Genomic DNA, 20065 nt, shown 5'->3' with positions numbered 1-20065 from the left:
GTTCAGAATAAGTAGATCACCCTTCTGCAGTTCTCAGAAAGTTAACTTTTTATAAAGTCACTAACCTGCAAAAACCTGTGATCCCTCTCAAATTCTTCTTGATCTTGTGCAATCTTAGCTATTGCTTCAGCTTTAAAAAATGAAAATAATTAACTACAACATAGCCATTGATATAAAACTGATTTGAAATTAAAATTTCTAAGTTTGCAGCATTTTTCCAAGTCAATGACAGATTCTTTATACTAAAGCATGTGTAACTATGCATACAAGGCAGCAAGGGCCAGATTTACAAAGGTATATAGACACACAAAGATGCAAGTTGGGGATTTACAGAAGCCCCTGCTTTGAATACCTTTGCAAATATAGCCCCTACTCCTTAAGTGTAAAAAATTAAGCTTTCATTTTAGATGTAATTTAGTCCTCCTGGCAGCAAAAAAGCCATAGCTGTCAATACTTTTGACAGGTTTCAGAGAAGCAGCCATGTTGATCTGTATTCGCAAAAAGAAAAGGAGTACTTGTGGCACCTTAGAGACTAACAAATTTATTTGAGCATAAGCTTTCCTGAGCATCCGATGAAGTGAGCTGTAGCTCACGAAAGCTTATGCTCAAATAAATTTGTTAGTCTCTAAGGTGCCCCAAGTACTCCTTTTCTTTTTGCGAATACTTTTTTGGTACAGTGTCTGTAGCAATAGGCCCTACAGTGTTGAAGACTATCTCAAACAGACCTCTGAACTAGCTTTTGACTTTCAAACCCATGTATCCTCCATGAAAAATTTTCAAACTTCTAAAATACCTCCCATGAATTAAAGGATTTCAGAGTTGTAGTGTACCAGTTTTTGCAACACCCATATACAATAACCAATATGGTAAATTTAACACAGCTTTATGTTTTAGATGTACATGCTTGAATTACACTGCATTATTATTATTATTACAAAATAATAAATGCTTTGGTCCCTACAATAAGCAGTTGTGACTGAGAACATAGGTCTATCGTAATGTCACCATGCAAGCTTACTTGTCTCCTTGTACATGTACATTATGATACAGTCTCTAATTCTACGATCACACAATGTAACAACCCTGTTCATTCAGCGTACAGAATGAATTGAGAATTTTACAGGGCTATGTTGTGAAGTAAGGCTGTTTTCCACATGACCCTTGACTCATTTGAAGCAGAAGTTGAAAGGTGTTTAGTAAATGAAGAAGGGGAACACCAGGTAGTGCGGGCGGGCGGGGGGGGGAGGGAGATGATCTGGTGGTTAAGTACAGAACTGGCAACTAGGATAACTCCTATCCTTGCTCTGCCACAGACTTCTAAAAATTAAGTCACTATAGCAACTACTTTTGAAGATTCGAGTTAGTTTTGTGTTCCTATAATTCCGTGCACAACACTTGAGACATCTAGGACCTTGCTTTCGGAAATGCTAAGCATTCAACCCTGAAGTTTATAGGAGTTGCTAATGCTCAGTACCTTTGGAAAAAGCATCCCCTAGAGGTCAAGTTGCGCACCCAAAGTTAATGAATGCTTACATTTCTGCCCAGTCTGTTTGTACTCTGTTCCTGGCTGCAAAATAGGGATATTACTTCTATTAATTACCAAGGTGATGATAAAAAATAAATGGTTTGTGAGACTACATTCACTCTGCTGGTGACCAAAATAAGAATACCCATGCAGAAATAAAATATTCCACATTCAGTTCAACATTTGACTGGCACGTAGTAAATATGACCATCCACTGAATAAGGATGCAGCAGTGAATGTCAGCCTCATTTGCTGAGCACCATATATCCCAGGAAGTGAGTAAGGGTTGTGTCCTGTGGAAAAGGACTCCTATAACTAAGACCATCTGAATGCATGCACACTCAAAGGGAAAGCAATTAAGATTTTTTCCTAACTTAGAAATTGACTTTGCAACCTTTAAATATTTAATAAAGCATTTAGTAAGAAATTAGAATATATACAGTTCAGAAAATGCAGCTTCCCGTAGAACTATGGATGTTAAAAGGGAGAAGAAACATTTTACAAGGGAGTTTCCTGTAGCTTTGGGAGACTTCCATATCCACAGGGTGATACAGAATGACTATAATAGCCTCTCTGTGGGATCATAGGATGGCAGTGACCAATTTCCAAAAGCAATTTTGTTCTACACTCCTGTACCATTGGGACATCCTGTCTCAGTTCACTTACACAACAGTAATCAGACACATCTGTGAAAGAGTTAACAGATCCTTTAAACCACAATCCTCACTGGAGGATGGAGGGAGAAGACATGGGAAAGAAGCCATTAGCCATACCTAAGGCTAAGATTTTGTCTTAGTTATTTTTGGTAGAAGTCATGGCCAGGTCACAGGCAACAAACAAAAATTCACAGAAGCCGTGACCTGTCTGACTTTTGCTGCTGTGACTCCATAGTTTCTCCCACCACCATGGTGGCTGGGATCTGTGGGGTTCTGCCTTCCGCCTAGGGCATCTGGGAGCTGCAGGGTGAGCATATTTCCCAAAGAGAAAACGGGACACCCTAGCTGATCGCTGAGGCATCCCTCTCCCTCCACATGAGGCTGTCACCCGTCACTGGAACCTTGAGGTGTACCCCTTCAGGAGTCTGTCACCTGTCTCTGGAACTTTGCAGGGGGCCCCCTGTCACTTGTCACTGCTGTCACCGGATCCCAGCCATGGCCCCACTGGCTGTCACCTAGTGTGACCAGATGTCCCAATTTTATAGGGACAGTCCCGATATTTGGGGCTTTTTCTTATATAGGTGCCAATTACCCCCCCACCGCATCCCGATTTTCCACACTTACTATCTGGTCACCCTACTGTCACCTCCAGAGTCCTCCAGCCCCTGGGACTAAAGCAGAGAATGTCACGGAGGTCTCTGGAAGTCACGGATTCTGTGACTTCCGTGACCTCCATGACAAACACAGTCTTAACCATATGATCCATTCTTGGAAAATCCATAAATTCCCAGGACCAGAGGCTTATACTTGACACCAGGGGTCACGTTAGCACCAATCATTCCTATGTTCATGTATAGGAAAGAAAGCAATCTTAATTATATGCAACTGAGTCGTCAACAGAAGAAGAAAAAAAGGTTACTTACATGCGGTTACGAAGTCTTCATTTATTTTATTGTCTGCAGGAAGATTTATGTCTTGCTCTTTATCAAATGAGGTATAATATGCCAGATCAGTCACCCATTTTCCCTCTTCATTTTGATAGACAACACTTTGTGGTGGGTCATCCAGGCCATAAAATACTGAATTTACTTTAGATCAAGATAAAGGGGTACAAAAAAAAAAGTCTCTTAAATTTTAGCAATTTGTTTGCTGGTTAGCTACATTTTCTAACTTGTAATTTATATTAGTTACTGTCATTGAAATAACATTTTTATGAACTGTACGACACTCCACAATTTAAGCTTTACTGTGTGATTTAATATATTAAATATCAATAAACAACAGTATTCAAAACTGAACTAGAAATTTCTTCTAGTTAAGTTAGACTTAGGCCTGGTCTACACTGGGGGTTGCGGGGAGGGAGAGCGACCTAAGATACACAACTTCAGCTACAACAATAACATAGCTGAAGTCGATGTATCTTAGGTTGACTTACCTCACAGCATGGGGTTGACTGCCGCCGCTCCCCCATCGACTCCACTTCCGTCTGTCAATGCAGAGGAGTACAGGAGTCGACGGCAGAGCGATCGGGATCGATTTATCACATCTACACTAGACGCGATAAAATCCATCCCTGATCGATCGCTACCTGCCCATGTAGACGTACCCTTAGATCTTTTCTTATAAGCTTCTGGTATATTTAGGAAAAAGCTTAACTTGCAATTTTAGTTCCCTCACCATACAAACTAATCTTGTCTCATTTGCCCTAATGGACTATTTCTACAGCAACTAACCTTCCTCTGTTGTATCTTGATATTCATTTGCTCTACCACCAGCAGTTGGAGACAGGTAAGTATCAGCCAAACCAAGTTCACAATCATCAGCTGGATTTGTATCAGTCACAACTACATTTTCATTAACAGGACTTTGAGGAGCTGTGTCATACACAAATACTCCATCTGTCAAGTGCAATACTTCTTCAGCCTCAGATGAAAAAGCATGACACAAGTTAGAAGATTGTGTTCTCTGCTCTAAAATGGCATTGGAGAGATCAACCACCGTCTTATTGATGCCCATGTGCTGAAAGTATAATGAATTTAGTTTGAATTCAGCAGGACTGATGGAATCTAGTACATCTTCACCATTCATGGCATCCTTAAGAACAAAAAAAATTATTAACGAAGTAGTTCGCACTTTGTACACAAACAAAACTAGCAAGTGTTTCTAGTTAGATTCTAGTCCAGTTTACACAGATTAGGTCTCAGAGTAGTAGCTGTGCTAGTCCGTATCAGCAGAAAGCGAGGAGTACTTGTGGCACCTTAGAGACTAACAAATTTATTTGAGCATAAGCTTTCGTGGGCTAAAGCCCACTTCATCAGATGCATGCAGCGGAAAATACAATCGGAAGATAGATATATGTACATGCACACACACAGAGAACATGATAAAATGGGGTTGCCATACCAACTCTTAACGAGTCCAATCCATTAAGGTGGACTATTAGCAGCAGGAGAAAAAAAACTTTTGTAGTGATAATCAGGATGGCCCATTTCAAACAGCTGACAAGAAGGTGTGAGTAACAGTAGGGGGAAAATTACCATGGGGAAATAGCTTTTAGTTAGTGTAATGACTCATCCACACCCAGTCTTTATTCAAGACTACCCACCTGCTGAAGTGAAGAAACAAGTGGACAGAGCCAAAAGAGTACCCAGAAGTCACCTACCACAGGGTAGGCCCAACAAAGAAAGTAACAGAACGCCACTAGCCGTCATCCTTAACCCCCAACTAAAACCTCTCCAGCGCAACATCAAAGATCTACAACCAATCCTGAAGGACGATCCCTCACTCTCACAGATCTTGTGAGATAGGCCCGTCCTCGCTTACAGACAGCCCTCCAACCTGAAGCAAATACTCACCAGCAACCACACACCACACAACAAAAACACTAACCCAGGAACCTATCCTTGCAATAAAGCCCGCTGCCAACTATATCCACATATCTATTCAAGGGACACCATCATAGGACCTAATCACATCAGCCACACCATCAGAGGCTCGTTTACCTGCACTTCTACCAATGTAATATATGCCATCATGTGCCAACAATGCCCCTCTCCCATGTACATTGGCCAAACCGGACAATCTCTACTTAAAAAAATAAATGGACACAAATCAGACATCAAAAATTATAACATTCAAAAACCAGTCAGAGAACACTTCAGCCTCCCTGGACACTCAATTACAGACCTGAAAGTCGCAATTATTCAACAAAAAAATTTCAAAAATAGACTCCAACGAGAAACTGAAGAATTGGAATTAATTTGCAAACTGGACACCATTAAATTAGGCTTGAATAAAGACTGGAATGGATGAGTCATTACACTAACTAAAAACTACTTCCCCATGCTAATTTTCCCCCTACTGTTACACACACCTTCCTGTCAACTGTTTGAAATAGGCCATCCTGATTATCACTACAAAAGGTTTTTTTCCCCTCCTCCTGCTAATAGCCCACCTTAATCAATTGGTCTCATTAAGAGTTGGTATGGCAACCCCCATTTCTTCATGTTTTGTGTGTGTGTCTATCTTCTGACTGTGTTTTCCAGTGCATGCATCTGATGAAGTGGGCTTGAGCCAACGAAAACTCTAGGAAAGCTATTTTGAAACCACCCTGAAATACTCCAGGAAGATTACTCCTGGGGGAATTTTGCACCACTGCGCATGCACAGAATTTATGTCCCCTGCAGACCTCTTTGCTTCCCTGCAGAAAAATGACTGACAGGGAAGCAAAGGGAAGCCACAAGACTGGTCATACGACCCTCCCCACCAGTATGTTCCGGGTGCCCAGGGCAGCCAGCAGAGAAGTAAATCCCTATGGGGCAGGGGGTGGGACTGGGGAACACCCAGCTGATGGCTCCGACCCTGTGATGGGCTCAACTGCTAGTCCCAACTGGGCTGGGGAGGATGGGACTTCCTCTTCCCCTGCATGGCACCTGGGGCCGGGTCAGACCCACCCCCAGATTTCTCCCCCAGCTACAGGAAGCTCTGCAAAAACACACGCACCTGCCCCCTGCTTCTTGCACCCATCACTCCTCAGCTTCAGGGGGAAGGATCACTGTACAGGGACCTGCTCCCCCATCTGCCCAACCCCGAGGCATCCAGACCCCCTCATACTGAGACCCTCCCACTGAGCCTCACCCCACCCATGCACTCAGAACCCTCCCTGATGAGCCCCACTCCCCTTGTACCTGAACCACCCCGACAAGCCACCCGCACCAGGATCCCCATCACACCCCACCAAGCCCCAACCAGCTGCACCTGGATCACCACACCGAGCCCCAGGACCTGGACCCCCCCACACCTAACCCCCCTCACCTCCACCAAGCTCTATCCTCCCACACACCAGATTCTCCCTACCCACCACTGAGCGCCAACCACCTTCACCTGGACCCCTCTGCGGAATCCAATTACCGTTGCACCTAGAACCCCCCAACAAGCTCCTGTGCATCCAGACCCACCCACTGCACCCAGATTCCCCACTGAGCCACACGGACCAAACTGCCCCATACAGAACTCTCTCAACCCACATCTGGATCCCTCCACACCAAGCCCCTCCATACTTTGATCCTTCCTTGCTGACCCTGCCGGCCCACCCTGGTGCACCTGGCACAGAGGGGGAGGGTCCTGGGTGTTTCTGGGGCAGGCCCATTTATTGCACTGTGTCAGGGTTGGATGCAGTCTCACCACTGAGTTCATGTGCCGGGGGAACTGCACAGACATCTTCCACCTCTGTGCAGGCAATGGCCTGTGCTCCCCAATGCCACATTTATTGGACAAACAACATTTGCAGAATTTTAAAATATTGTGCGCAGAATTTTTTATTTTGTGTGTGCAGATTTTTAATTTTTTGGCATAGAAGGCCCTCAGGAGTAGGAGATATACTAGTCTTTATTATATGGCCACCAAAAGAGGACCTGTCTCAATCAACTCTGCTTCCCCTCTTCTGAGTCAGTCCTTAGAGCAGAGGGAAGACTCCAGAAGTACAGTTTCAGAAATCTGTACACATCAGCCCATTCGGCACTGTCTTGGAGGAGGGGGAAAGACAAAGAGTTTGTATAGACTACGTATAGATCTCCTCCCTGCTCGTCGCTAGAGGAGCAATAGCCCTTCTGCTTCACATCCCACTACAGAGCCAAATACTATGTTTATTGACACCTGGAGTTGCAGACGCATTGCAAAAGACCCCACACATTGGTAATACATAAGTCCTCAGAAAATTAAGACAGAATATTTTAATACAGACTTATTGGAAGCATTCAACCACAAAAAAGTTTGAATTTTTTCTTTGTTGTACAACAAGCAGTTCCTCTAACTTTTATTACCTCATTGTGAGTAGGAATATCATCAAGAGTTATATATTTGGAAGAAGCCTGGACTAAGACTTCATTTTTTTCTCCAGTTATATTTCTTCCAATTCCCCCTGTATCAAAACTCTGCATGTTAGGGGGAAATAATGGTACCAAAGCTGCTTCTTCATTTCCACTACCAAGATCTCCAAAGCCACAACCATTTCCTGCAGCATGAGAGAAATAAAAGTAATAGCCACTAAAAACACTGCCTTAATGGAAAGGTGGTACAATGAACATGACATAGGTTAAATAAAGAGGTTATATCAATGATAGAAGCACCACATTCAAGTCTTAGAAAAGAAAGGGCTCATTGACTGGTGGAAACATATGAAGCAGACCCACCTGAAGCCCTAATACAGTGGGGCAGGAAAAACTGAATGATCCTCAAAAGGTGGATGATGTGGTGACAGTAAGTGCACTGCAATAGAGCTAACAGACAGACCTGAGTGCTTCAAAGACAGTAGATTGTCCAAGGTAACAAGGAAAGAGGAATCCATGGGTTGAAGAGATCTTTTAATGGACCACACTGAAAAAAACCTCCACTTAGCTCTGTGTCAGTCTTTTAGAACCCTTCCTGTACTGTGTCAAAATGTCCTTTACTGGCTTGGAACAGCTCCTGTCAACAGCCAGCCAGCTAGTCTTCATGCTGTTAGATACAGAGTTGCCTGGTCCAGATAGAACCCTGGTTCTAAGAAATGATGCCTGGAAAGTTTGGAAGTGGGGGAGAGTGTCAGGAGCATCCCATTGGAGTACCGGAACCGATGCACCAATGCCAGAACTATCAGCTGGCCCCTGTCCTGTCATACTTTCCTCAGGATTCTGGGATTTAACAAGATGGGAGGAAACATATAGGAGTTCTCCTCCGACTGAATCAGGAATGTATTTGCCAGAGAACTCAGACTTCTCCCCAGGAGCAAAAATATAGGACACTATGCTACCAAAGTCAACACAGAGATCTGTGGTGGTGGGGACCCACCATTCTAGGAAGTTCTGATCAAGGATCGAGTTCCAAGACTCCATTTATAGGTGGCGCAGCCATATCTGCTGAGCTAATCCACTAAATCATTTTGGATGCCTGGTAAGTGAAAGACCATTAGGATGAAGATGAAGGATGGACCAATACCACTTCCTGATTTAAGGGAGACAATCTCACTCCATCTGTTTCTGTAACACACTACTGTTCATCAGGATTTGGGTTGTGATGCCCTGCATGAGGGATAGCCCTGAATTCTAGCAGGATTATATGCAACGTGCTCCACCCTGGACCACAGGACCTATACTTAAAGGTTGTCTAGATGCCTCAGCCCTGTTTGGATGAGTCTGTAACAAGGGTTTGAGGGGCGGGGGAGAGAGAATTAACACATTACACCATAGCAGATATTTTAAAGGTCTGTCCGCCACAGCAGAGATTCCAGCACTTTTGTGGGACCTCTACAGGTAAGTCCATGCTGTGCCTGATCAGCTGGTAAACAGATTTCACCCATCCTTAAAGAGGGTAGAGACTCATCCTTGCACACGGAGTCACAAAAACATGTGTCACAGCAAACTGACGCAGACTCTTCACTGAGATTTTTGGCAGAGAAGAGTGGTGTGAAGTGAAATGACACAATGCGCAAAACTTTCCTTGAGGAAGGTACGTTTTTACAGCTATGGCATCCACCACTACCCATATAAACTATAAAATGGATGGGGTGAAGGTGGATTTTGGCTGTATTAAGCCTCAGGCCTAGCCAGGAGAATAGATGGACAGCTATTTGAACCTCCTTTTGTGACCTGCTGCGATCAGTGGCCCCCGAATCAACCTGTTATCAAGATATGGGTACAAGTAAAGGCCTTGTCTCCTCAGGTGAGTTGCTACCACCAAGAGAGATTTTGTAAAAACCCTTGGAGATGTTGACAGTCCAAATGGTCCGATTCTGAACTGATAGTGAAGGTCATTGACCATGAAGAACAGATATTTGTTAGCTGAACGAATGCACGCATGGAAGTATCTACAAACTGACTCATGAAAATTCATGGGATCTAGAGTGCGGATTATAGAAGAAAGGATGAACATCTGACGCCTGAAGTGACAAATGAACAGGATAACATCCTCCTTTCTTCTTCTGAATAATGAAGTAATGGGAATAGAATCCCTTGCTGCAGAACTCGAGGCACCATCTCCTCTGCACCCAACAGAAGAAGAGTCTCTCTGAACGCAGCAGGCAATTCTGAGAGGCGTCCCTGAAGAGAGACAGGAGATGGCAAAGGAGTTGACTTGAAAGTTATCTAGAAGGGACATGCAAGACCCATTGGTCAGTAGTAACTGCACTCTGTGCAGCCTCAAAAAAAGAAAGGAGTTGCCAAAAGGACGAGAGAAAAGGAAATGATCCCCAAAAATCAGTCCACTGTCTTGACAGCAGCATCAAACCGGACATCTTTGGCCAGATGAACACTGTATCCTTCATCGGATCAGCCTAATAGTCCTTCACTTATCAGGCATCCAAAATGATTTAGTAGATTAGCTCAGCAGAAATGGCTGCTCCACCCATGAATGGACTCTGTTCTGATCCAAAGCCCCTTAAGTTAACAGGAGTGTTTTGAATCAAGCCCTAAAACAAGAGACTTACGGAAGGGATATAATTCCTCAGATTCAGAATCTGAATGTTCTTAAATTGCTAACTAAAAACTTTGCCAGACAAGATTGAGATGAGGGATAGGAACTGAACTATTGAGAGCTAACCTTAAGAAAATATGTGCATTTTGTGCTTTTTTACCCCCATCTCCTTCCCAGCAAGAATGCCCAGCACCAATTGAATTCCAAAACCTTCTATATAACTTGACTTCTTGGATGAACAACCTTTAAGAGTGCTCTATCACTGTCCCAGTTTGCTAAGTTTACTCATTGTGGGCTTTGTTTTCCCCAGCCTCAAAAAGTGGATGGACACAGCTGAGTACTTAATCACCAGAGAAGTTCTGGAACCATAACTGTTTATCATTTTAAATTAGTAAAAATACTGTTTTGGGAAGATTCTAAATTACAAGACACATGGAGTAACATCGAGGTCAATCCATTTTTATTTTGATTTAGGTAGTCACACTAATTTTCTGTATTCATTTTTCGGGGAGAGTTGCCTAGCTTTTTTTTTTTTTTTTTTTTTTTTTTTTAAAAGGGGGTTGAAAAGGAAGTGCAATCTCAACTAAATTTTAGTGTCTTCCCTGTGACAAAGTTTTTAAGTAGTGCGCATTAGCAATTTATGAACATAAGCTCTAAACTTACCAAAAGGAAGTACACAACTGTGAAATACACATACCTGTTACCGGTAAACCAATAACCTGATCCTCTGCAGACTGACTGTATTCTATTTTGGAATTATTGGCGACTGTTCCAACAGAAGTCTCATCAGAACTACTGCCTTCTAGTCCAGGTCTAAAACTTGGCTTGTCAGTTTCGCTTATCTGTTGAAGAAATAGGTGCAGAGCTACAACAGGTACATCTACAGAGTTGTTCAAGTTAACAGTAAACCATTTACAAAACATTTGTTGTGCAAATATTTAAGATTAAGAGTTATTCAATTTTAATAAACTTTCTGATGAGGAAAAGTACTATCCCTCTGTTAGCTTAGTCACTTATCAGCTTTCAAACTTACTTTCAGACTTCGGTTCCAAAGGAGGTTATTTAGATACCAAAGAAGACAGTTTAATAAGATTTAGTCGTCAAACAGTCGTACATACCAGTTGTCTTACCATTTTTGGCAAGAAGAATGGTTCTCTTTGTACATGATATCCAGCTTTCTCCAATTCATGTGAATCTTCATCACTAGCAGTTACAGAATCCATTCCTGTGGCAGCTTGGTGAATGTGAGGCACTTGGAAATTCTCCTAACACATTAACATTTAGAATTCAGCTCTAGTAACAACATTTGATTATTCTTAAACAGTCACTGCCTCCATAATATTGAATTGTGTGAAGAAAAGTACCTCCTTTGACCAGAAGTACACTGTTCACTTTCGTGTTATAATCCCTGATGATAATCTGATGTTATAACTACAATAGTTTCTGCAGACAATATTACAAGATTCTTTAGCTAAGGGTCTTGCAGATTAATGTGGTAAATAATACGAAAATACTGTGCAAAAAAACAAACATGCATTTCCTTAAACTTTAGAAAAGCAGTGGAACAAGGCTTGGTAGATCAGCAAGGTTTTTGCTTGTCTGCTAATTGAGTGTCTTCAAATACTCCCATTCCATCCTCACAGAACCCTAAGTAGAACTATTTAACATTAATGTCATTCTAAATGCTGAATCAGCAAGTGCAGCAACATTCAACATAATTAAACGTGAAATAGGGCCAGTTGACTGCTCTGTAGTTACTGTAAGGTAGCGTGCACACCCTTCCTTGGAGCAGCCTTTAATTCCCCCAAGAAGGGATTTCTCCTTCTGGGGGTAGAGAGATGTCCAAAATACTGTCTTAAACAACATGAAGATGTGCACTTGGAGACTGTAATGGCCTTCCTGTGGCCCCCAATATACTGAACAAATGATTCAAAGCCCTTTAAAATATGAAAATGTTCTTAAGTTACTTCGAAGACCTTTAAATATCAAGCCAAGGTAAATGTGGAAAAATGGAATGGGAGACTTTGTCCAAGATGAAAATGGAAAGAATAGGAAACAGGCTTAACCACTACTATGAGACAAGAGACATTGTCAGGGACTGTTAAATTCAAAACTAAAGTCATAAAGGCAAGTAATTCATGGATAATAGGTAGTTTCAGAGGAAGGATAGCTTCCTGTAAGGGAAATTTTCCTCTGCATTCAGAGAAATCAGGCAAGCCCTGACTGATTTCCCCAATGTTAGTTTGAATGGCATACAGTCACCAGAGACTCCTGGGATTAAAAGTAATAGTTATTTTACCATTTTTAGGTAAGCTGTACTGAACAGGAGCTGCCTACACCTGTTCTACACTCAAACACTAAGCCTTCTCCCCAGAAACAAGCGCACACTTGTTAAATCTTACAGTCCCCCACTCTTATAGGATTCCATTTAACATTATACTTCCACTAACCTGTCATTCACAGACTGCTCTCATGCCACACCTCACTGCTGACAATCCCATTAGCAAGGCCAACTCTGTGCCACATTACTGACACAAAGGACCCTTGAGCTCTCCCCAGCTTCTGTGAAGCTTTCAAGGCTACAAACTCTCTTGTGCCTCTATGCATGCTCAACGTACGCAGTTTAGTTCAAAAGTGTTAGGTATGCTTAAACTTTTGCTAATCATGTGAGTTTTGCTTCTCTAAAGGGCTAGTAGGTGGCATGCAGTCTTAGGGGGTAACTCTCAAGCAACTGAGACTCTGATGCAATGATCACAGCTCTGGTTTGAATCTTATCTTGTTAAAAAAAATACGCTGGTAAAAACCATGAGCCTTCAAAAAAGCCTTTTTTTTCCCCGAGAGGCTGTATCTTCGGAATCCCCTGATGAAATTATTTGGATCATTACCTCTACCCTGCAGGCCCCATGGGGCACATCAAATTTCAAGGCAATTCAAGCAACCATGTAGATTTTAAAGGACCTAGGAATTGAGCTTTAAACAGAAAGCTGGTCTAAACCTTAACTACAGTAGAGTTGGCAGTCCACTATAAATTTGCTTAGTCACAGTTGAAGAGCTCCTTCTTCCAGAAGTCTTCAGAGGACCCTGAACCCTTAGCATGAAAAATCTCTCACTATCTTGAAACAGGCATTTGGGATGGGATGAGGAATTTGTAGAGAAGACTAATAGACAGAAAAATGGTTACACCTCTCTCTAAACTGAGTCTCTAAATCCTAGTCAAGACAATGCCTCAAAAAGGTATGATGTTAGATCACCTTAGCTAGCTTGATCAATCTAAGATCTATTTAAAACACTGCTACAGCCAACGCAAGTTGTACTTCTGCACATGCTGAACTGGCAAGTTGGCTTCAATTTGTCCAGTTTAGCTAAATTAAAAACTTGCCCTGTTCTCAGTAACATTTCAGAATGCATTAGATCAAGCTAACCAAGATGATCCAATTTCATATATTCATATCTTAGTATAAAATTAAGCCTTTAAGGACTTAGGCCTGGGCTGTTCAGAAATGTAGTCCTTTCATTTAAGCAAAGGACTTGGTTTTGAGGAAGTCTTAATTCTTGGTCCATATTGCAAAGGCAAATTTAGAAGGCTCAGACAGTCTCGTGGAAAGGCTTATCTTCTACTAACATCACTTTTTTGCAAAAGTCCATCAGAGAACAACCCCTTCCCTGATTATAAGTTCCGAGCCATCCCACAGGAAAAAAAAAAAGATCTAGACATGGATGCTTATAGTTTTGTTCTTTAGGAGACACAGCAGCAGTAACAGAACTGAACCCACAGGCTTCTCTGCCACTAGTGCCCACCAGTGGTAAGAAGGAGGCTAGGAAAATGCACAAAAGAAGGAGAGAGAGGAAGGAATGATATAAAAGAAAAAAATGTGAAGCAAAGCCTACACTCCAAGACAATGCCCTACCCTGTTGGAAATGGCATGCTTATGTCTCACCAGTTATCCCAACCTACTTCCCATAACCCTGAAAGGCTGTGTCTACACCACTGTCACTTATGTCAGTATAACTTATGTCACTCAGCGGTGTGAATAAGCCACCTCCCAAGCGACATAAAAGTTACACTGACCTAAGTTGTCAAGGCTTAATCCCCCACTCTGTCATTTTGAGTACAGAAGGTGGGGGCCTGCAAAAATTTTAAAAATTAATACTTGCCACTCCAGGCTTGTATTAAACTCCCAAGGTTACAGCTTTTCTCTGACCTTGGCTTGGTAAACTCTGCCACCACCCAAACGCAAAAAACCCACTTGGATCCAGGAAGCAGCACTTGGGAATTCCTTCTTATGGGGTACCCTCAAGCCCTTTTTCACACACTCCCTCTGAGGAAGAGCTGAGAAAGAAAACAAAGGAAAAAAGACGGCTATTTACCTTTGTAACTGTTGTTCTTTGAGATGTGTTGCTCATATCTATTCCAGTTAGGTATGCACGCGCACTGCGTGCACAGCTGTCAGAAGTTTTTTCCCTAGCAGCTACCCATCGGGCTGGCTTGGGAGCCCCCTGGAGTGGCACCAGTATGGCGCTCTATATACGACCCGACCCCCCTTCAGTTTCTTCTTGCCGGCTACTCCGACAGAGGGGAAGGTGTGGGGAATGGAATAGATATGAGAACTTGAAGAACAGTTACAAAGGTGAGTAACCGCCTTTTCTTCTTCTTCGAGTGCTTGCTCATATCGATTCTAGTTAGGTGACTCCCAAGCCTTACCTAGGAGGTGGGGTCAGAATCAAGAAATTGCTGACCGTAGTACCGCTCTACCAAAGACCGCATCATTTCTGAATTGGCGAACGATGGCGTAGTGAGACGTGAAAGTACGCACAGAAGACCATGTTGCAGCCCTGCAGATTTCCTGGAGAGGTACTTGGGCTAGAAAGGCTGCCGACGAGGCCTGTGCCCTCGTGAAGTGAGCTGTAATAGCAAGTGGAGGAACTTTTGCCAAGTCATAACAGGTGATCCAGGAGGAGATCCGCTGGGAAGAGAATGGTAATCCCTTCATCTGTTCTGCTATTGCAACAAACAACTGAGTTGTCTTTCGGAACGGCCTTGTTCACTCAATGTAGAAAGTGAGCGCTCTCCTGACATCCAGCAAGTGCAGTTTTTGTTCCTGAGATCTGTTGTGCAGCTCTGGGTAAAAGACAGGCAGGAATATATCCTGGCTAATATGAAAATGGGACACCACCTTGAGAAGGAAAGCTGGATGAGGTCTAAGTTGCACCTTGTCTTTGTGAAAAATCATGTACGGGGGCTCGGAGGTGAGGGCCCGCAGCTCAGACACACGTTGGGCCGAGGTGATAGCCACCAGAAAAGCTCTTTTCCAATAGAGGTAAAGGGGTGGACAGAAAGCTATGGGCTCAAAGGGAGGATCCATGAGTGGTAGAGGACTAGGTTAAGGTCCCAAGCCGGGATGGGGTGCTTTATCGGGGGATGTATCAAGAAACACCCCACAATGGGATTAGCGAACACTGAACAACCAGAATCGCCTGGATGAGAGGCCAAGAAGTGGACTTTTGAGAGAACCAAAATACAAGACACTGGTCCTCTAGGTACATGAGATAAGCCCCTGTTCCTTCTATACTGGACTGAGATGGGAGAACCTGCCTATGAGCACACCAGCTGGAGAATCTTTTCCATTTCACCCTGTATGTGGCCCTAGTAGACGGTTTGCAGCTTTCCAGAAGTACCTGGAGTACCTGCCTGATCCGAGCATGCAAGCTCTGCCTGATTTAGCCACCGATTCTCCAGGCTGTGAGGTGGAGGGACTGAAGGTCTGGGTGAAGCAGGAGACCGTGGTCCTGCGTAATGAGGTCGGGAAGGAGTGGTAGTCATATCGGCGGTTGGACCGATAAGTCCATGAGGGTGGGGTACCAGTACTGGCAAGGCCAAGCTGGAGCCACCAAAATAATGTCCGCCTTGTCCCTGCGGATTTTGAGGAGCACTTTGTGGATCAGTGGAAATGGCGGGAAGGCATACAGCAGCTGCCCATTCCATGGGATCATGAATGCATCTGCTATCGAGCCTGGACTGAGACTCCTGAAGGAGCAAACGGTTGGGCACTTCCTGTTGGCCCGTGTGGCGAACAGGTCAATTTGGGGAAACCCTTAACTGCAGAAGATGGAGTGGCAGATTGACCACTCGTGTGTGAAGAAGCATCTGCTCAGTCTGTCCACCAGCACGTTCTGAATGCCTGGCAGCTACGAAACCTGGAGGAGAATAGAGTTGGCTAAGCAAAATTCCCATAGTAGGAAGGCTTCCTGACAGAGAGGAGACAAGCGGGCTCCACCTTGCTTGTTTATATAAAACATAGCCGTGGTGTTGTCCAGCATCACCGCTATGCAATGGCCCTGCAAACGAGGCAAGAATGCCTGGCAGGGTAGGCAGATCACCCTGAGTTCTTTGATGTTGATATGTAGGGCCAGTTCCTCTACTTGCCACAAGCCCCAAGTTGTTAAGCTCCCGAAGTGCACTCCCCAGCCCAACACGGACGCTTCTGTAAATAAGGTCAGGGTGGGTTGGGGGGGGTGGAAAAAGAACTCCGGCGCCTACTGCGTGAGGATTCAGCCACCACTGTAGCCAATCGAGGGTATGCCGAGGGATAATTAACACTGTGTCCAGACTGTCGCAGCCCAGGCGATACAGTGACGCGAGCCACACTTGCAAGGGCCTGAGTGACAGCCTGGCGTGTTGAACCACGTATGTACAGGCCGCCATATGGCCTAGCAGCCTGAGACACTGCCTCGCTGTAGTGCTGGGAAAGCTGGAAAGGCTGATTATTTGTGAGGGGAACAGGTGGTGCAACTCTGGCAGGAATGCTCTCGCTTGAGTCATGTCCAGGACAGCTCAAATGAACTCTATTCTTTGAGTTGGAGTGACCACGGATTTGCTGATACTGATTATGAGACCTAGATGGGAGAATGTGTCTCTGACTATATTCACCTGTTTCTCCACCTGCTGACAGGAGCGGCCCCAGAGGAGCCAGTCATGTCTGTGGCGGCAAAGGAGAAAAGCTGCTACAACTGCCATGCACTTGGTGAAGACACGAGGTGCTGTGGAAGGACCGTGAACTGGTAGTGCACCTTGTTCGCTACGAAGCGAAGGAACTGTCTGTGAGCCGGCGTGATGGATATGTGAAAATAGGCGTCATTCATATCGAGGGTGGCATACCAGCCTCCCAGGTCTAGGAAAGGGATGATTGTGCTCAGGGAGACCATGCAGAACTTCAAGCTGACTATGAATTTGTTGAGTTTTCGCAGGTCCAGAATAGGCCTGAGGCCCCCCTTCGCTTTGGGAACGAGGAAGTATCGGGAGTTTGCCATATGGACTTTGCATTGGACTGGATGGTCTTTATGATGAGTAAAGCTACCCTAGAGGGGCCCTCTGGTGCCAAGATGTCCACCTTTGGATCCTCCTGTTCTACCACTTCCTCCACCTAAAGGTTCATATTTAGGGCTACTTGACAGAGGAGGTCCTGCAGCACCCTATAATCCATGGGTGGTGGCCCAGATGTTGAGGTGCCTGCCACTACCTCATCAGGGGACAACTATGAGGAAACCACCAGCAGGGTTGCTTCCATAGTGACCACTTGTTCCTTAAGGGTTGGGTCCTCATGGGTACTGGGTGCAGCCGTGGTCGGTGAATGTGGTGCTGGAGCCGGGTTTTGCAAAAGATCCTGGGGTGGGCGGCTCAGAGTTTCCTCTGGGAGGCAAGGTCCTGATTGGGGTGGTGGAAGGATTCCGGGTGGGACGCCCTGGGACTGATGGTACGTCCATGGGATCCAAAACTGCCATTGTGGTGGCCATTGGGGTGCTGAAGTCCTCCATTGGCGTCCTGCCTTAAACTCCCCACTGATCTGAGTGCCTCAGATGCCCCCAATGTCCTGCCTGAGCAAAAGGACAACCTTGAGTGGGACAGCCAAGGGGGAGCGGCGCAAGACTGCACTGGAGATACACCCTCCTGAGAGGGGGAGTGGCGGCTGTCCGATGGACGGGATGGGTACCGTAGTCATGCCACAATGTAGAGTGGTGTCGCGGTGTAGAACGATGCCGCGATCAAGAACGGTGCCGCAACGTGGAGCAGTGCCAGTCAGCCATGCGATGCCTGGAAGCTGAGTGGCGTGCAGACTGGGGCCGGTGCCGGGAGTGGTGCTGCGAGGTCACAGAACAAGACCTGGATCTCGAACGGGACCATGACCTGTATGCTGACGACCACCTTGACTGGCGCCAGGACTCAGAGCATGTGGCTGATGGGGAGATGTCCACATAATCTCCAAGCCAGATTTTAACATTGAGAGAGAAGAAAATGAAGTAAGAAAGGATACAGCCATGGGTAGGAGACTGTATATAAGGAGGAAGGGTAGTGTACATACCAGTCTAATAGGTGATGCTGGCAGTAGAACGTCTGTGTCTAATTGGGTGAAGAATGCGAGCGAGGCCAAACAGCAAAAATTAAGGTATTTGTACACTAATGCGAAGAACCTAGGGAACAAAATGGAGGAACTAGAGCTACTGGCACAGGAAGCGAAACCAGATATTATAGGGATAACAGAAACATGGTGGAATAGTAGTCATGACTGGACACCGGTATTGAAGGGTATGTGCTGTTTAGAAAACACAGAATTAAAGGCAAAGGTGGTGGAGTAGCAGTGTATATCAATGATGAGGCAGACTGTAAAAAAATAAGTGATGAAATGGATAAGAGAGTCTGTCTGGGCAAAAATCACGTTGGGGAAGAAAGATACTAAAGCCTCCCCTGGGATAGTGCTTGGGGTGTGCTATAGACTGCCGGGATCCGATCTGGATATGGATAGAGCCCTCTTTAATGTTTTTGAATTAAGCAAATACTAATGGGAATTGTGTGATCATGGGAGACTAACTTCCCAGATATAGACTGGAGGACGAGTGCTAGTAATAATAATAGGGCTCAGATTTTCATGGATGCAACAGCTGATGGATTCCTTCACCACGTAGTTGCTGAACCGACAAGAGGGGATGCCATTTTAGATTTCGTTTTGGTGAGTAGTGAGGACCTCACAGAAGAAATGGTTGTAGGGGACAACCTTGGTTCGAGCGATCATGAGCTAATTCAGTTCAAACTAAATGGAAGGATAAACCAAAGTAGATCTGTGACTAGGGTTTTTGATTTCAAAAGAGCTAACTTTAAAAATTAAGGAAATTAGTTAGGGAAGTGGATTGGACTGAAGAACCTGTGGATCTAAAGGCGGAGGAGGCCTGGAATTACTTCAGGTCAAAGTTGCAGAAACTATCAGAAGCCTGCAACTCAAGAAAGAGGAAAAAATTCATAGGCAGGAATTGTAGACCAAGATGGATGAGCAAGCACCTTAGAAAGGTGATTAAGAAAAAGCAGAAAGCCTACAAGGAGTGGAAGACGGGAGGGATTAGCAAGGAAAGCTACCTTATTAATGTCAGAACATCTTAACGGGACTAAATCAGGGGGGCCCAGATAATCTTCATCCAAGAATATTAAAGGAACTGGCACATGAAATTGCAAGCCCATTAGCAAAAAATTTTAATGAATCTGTAAATTCAGGGGTTGTACTGTATGACTGGAGAATTGCTAACAGTTTCTATTTTTAAGAAAGGAAAAAAACTGACCCGGGTAACTACTGGCCTGTTAGTTTGACAGCTGTAGTATGCAAGGTCTTGGAAAAATTTTTGAAGGAGAAAGTAGTTAAGGACATTGAGGTCAATGGTAATTGGGACAAAATACAACATGGTTTTACAAAAGGTAGATTGTGTCAAACCAACCTGATCTCCTTCTTTGAGAAAGTAACAGATTTTTTAGACAAAGGAAACGCAGTGGATCTAATTTACCTCGATTACAGTAAGGCATTTGATATGGTTCCACATGGGGAATTATTAGCTAAATTGGAAAAGATGGGGATCAATATGAAAATTGAAAGGTGGATAAGGAATTGGTTAAAGGGGAGAC

General features: G+C 44.3%; 1 protein-coding gene across 1 annotated transcript in view; it reads right to left on the bottom strand.

Moving 5' to 3' along the window:
* Window positions 1-20065, bottom strand: part of LOC102929707 (centrosomal protein of 192 kDa) — a 207766-nt gene that overhangs the window by 131595 nt on the left and 56106 nt on the right. The window contains exons 18-23 of the mRNA XM_043538822.1: window positions 11244-11390; window positions 10823-10967; window positions 7503-7693; window positions 3915-4275; window positions 3105-3269; window positions 66-130 (exon numbers count right to left, since the gene is read on the bottom strand). Coding sequence (XP_043394757.1) covers window positions 66-130; window positions 3105-3269; window positions 3915-4275; window positions 7503-7693; window positions 10823-10967; window positions 11244-11390 — 1074 coding nt within the window. The remainder of the gene's footprint in view (window positions 1-65; window positions 131-3104; window positions 3270-3914; window positions 4276-7502; window positions 7694-10822; window positions 10968-11243; window positions 11391-20065) is intronic.

Source organism: Chelonia mydas, chromosome 2 (assembly GCF_015237465.2).
Source record: "Chelonia mydas isolate rCheMyd1 chromosome 2, rCheMyd1.pri.v2, whole genome shotgun sequence".
NCBI lineage: Eukaryota > Metazoa > Chordata > Testudines > Cheloniidae > Chelonia > Chelonia mydas.
Note: the sequence above shows the minus strand (reverse complement) of the source record. Positions and strands in the feature narration are given on the sequence as shown.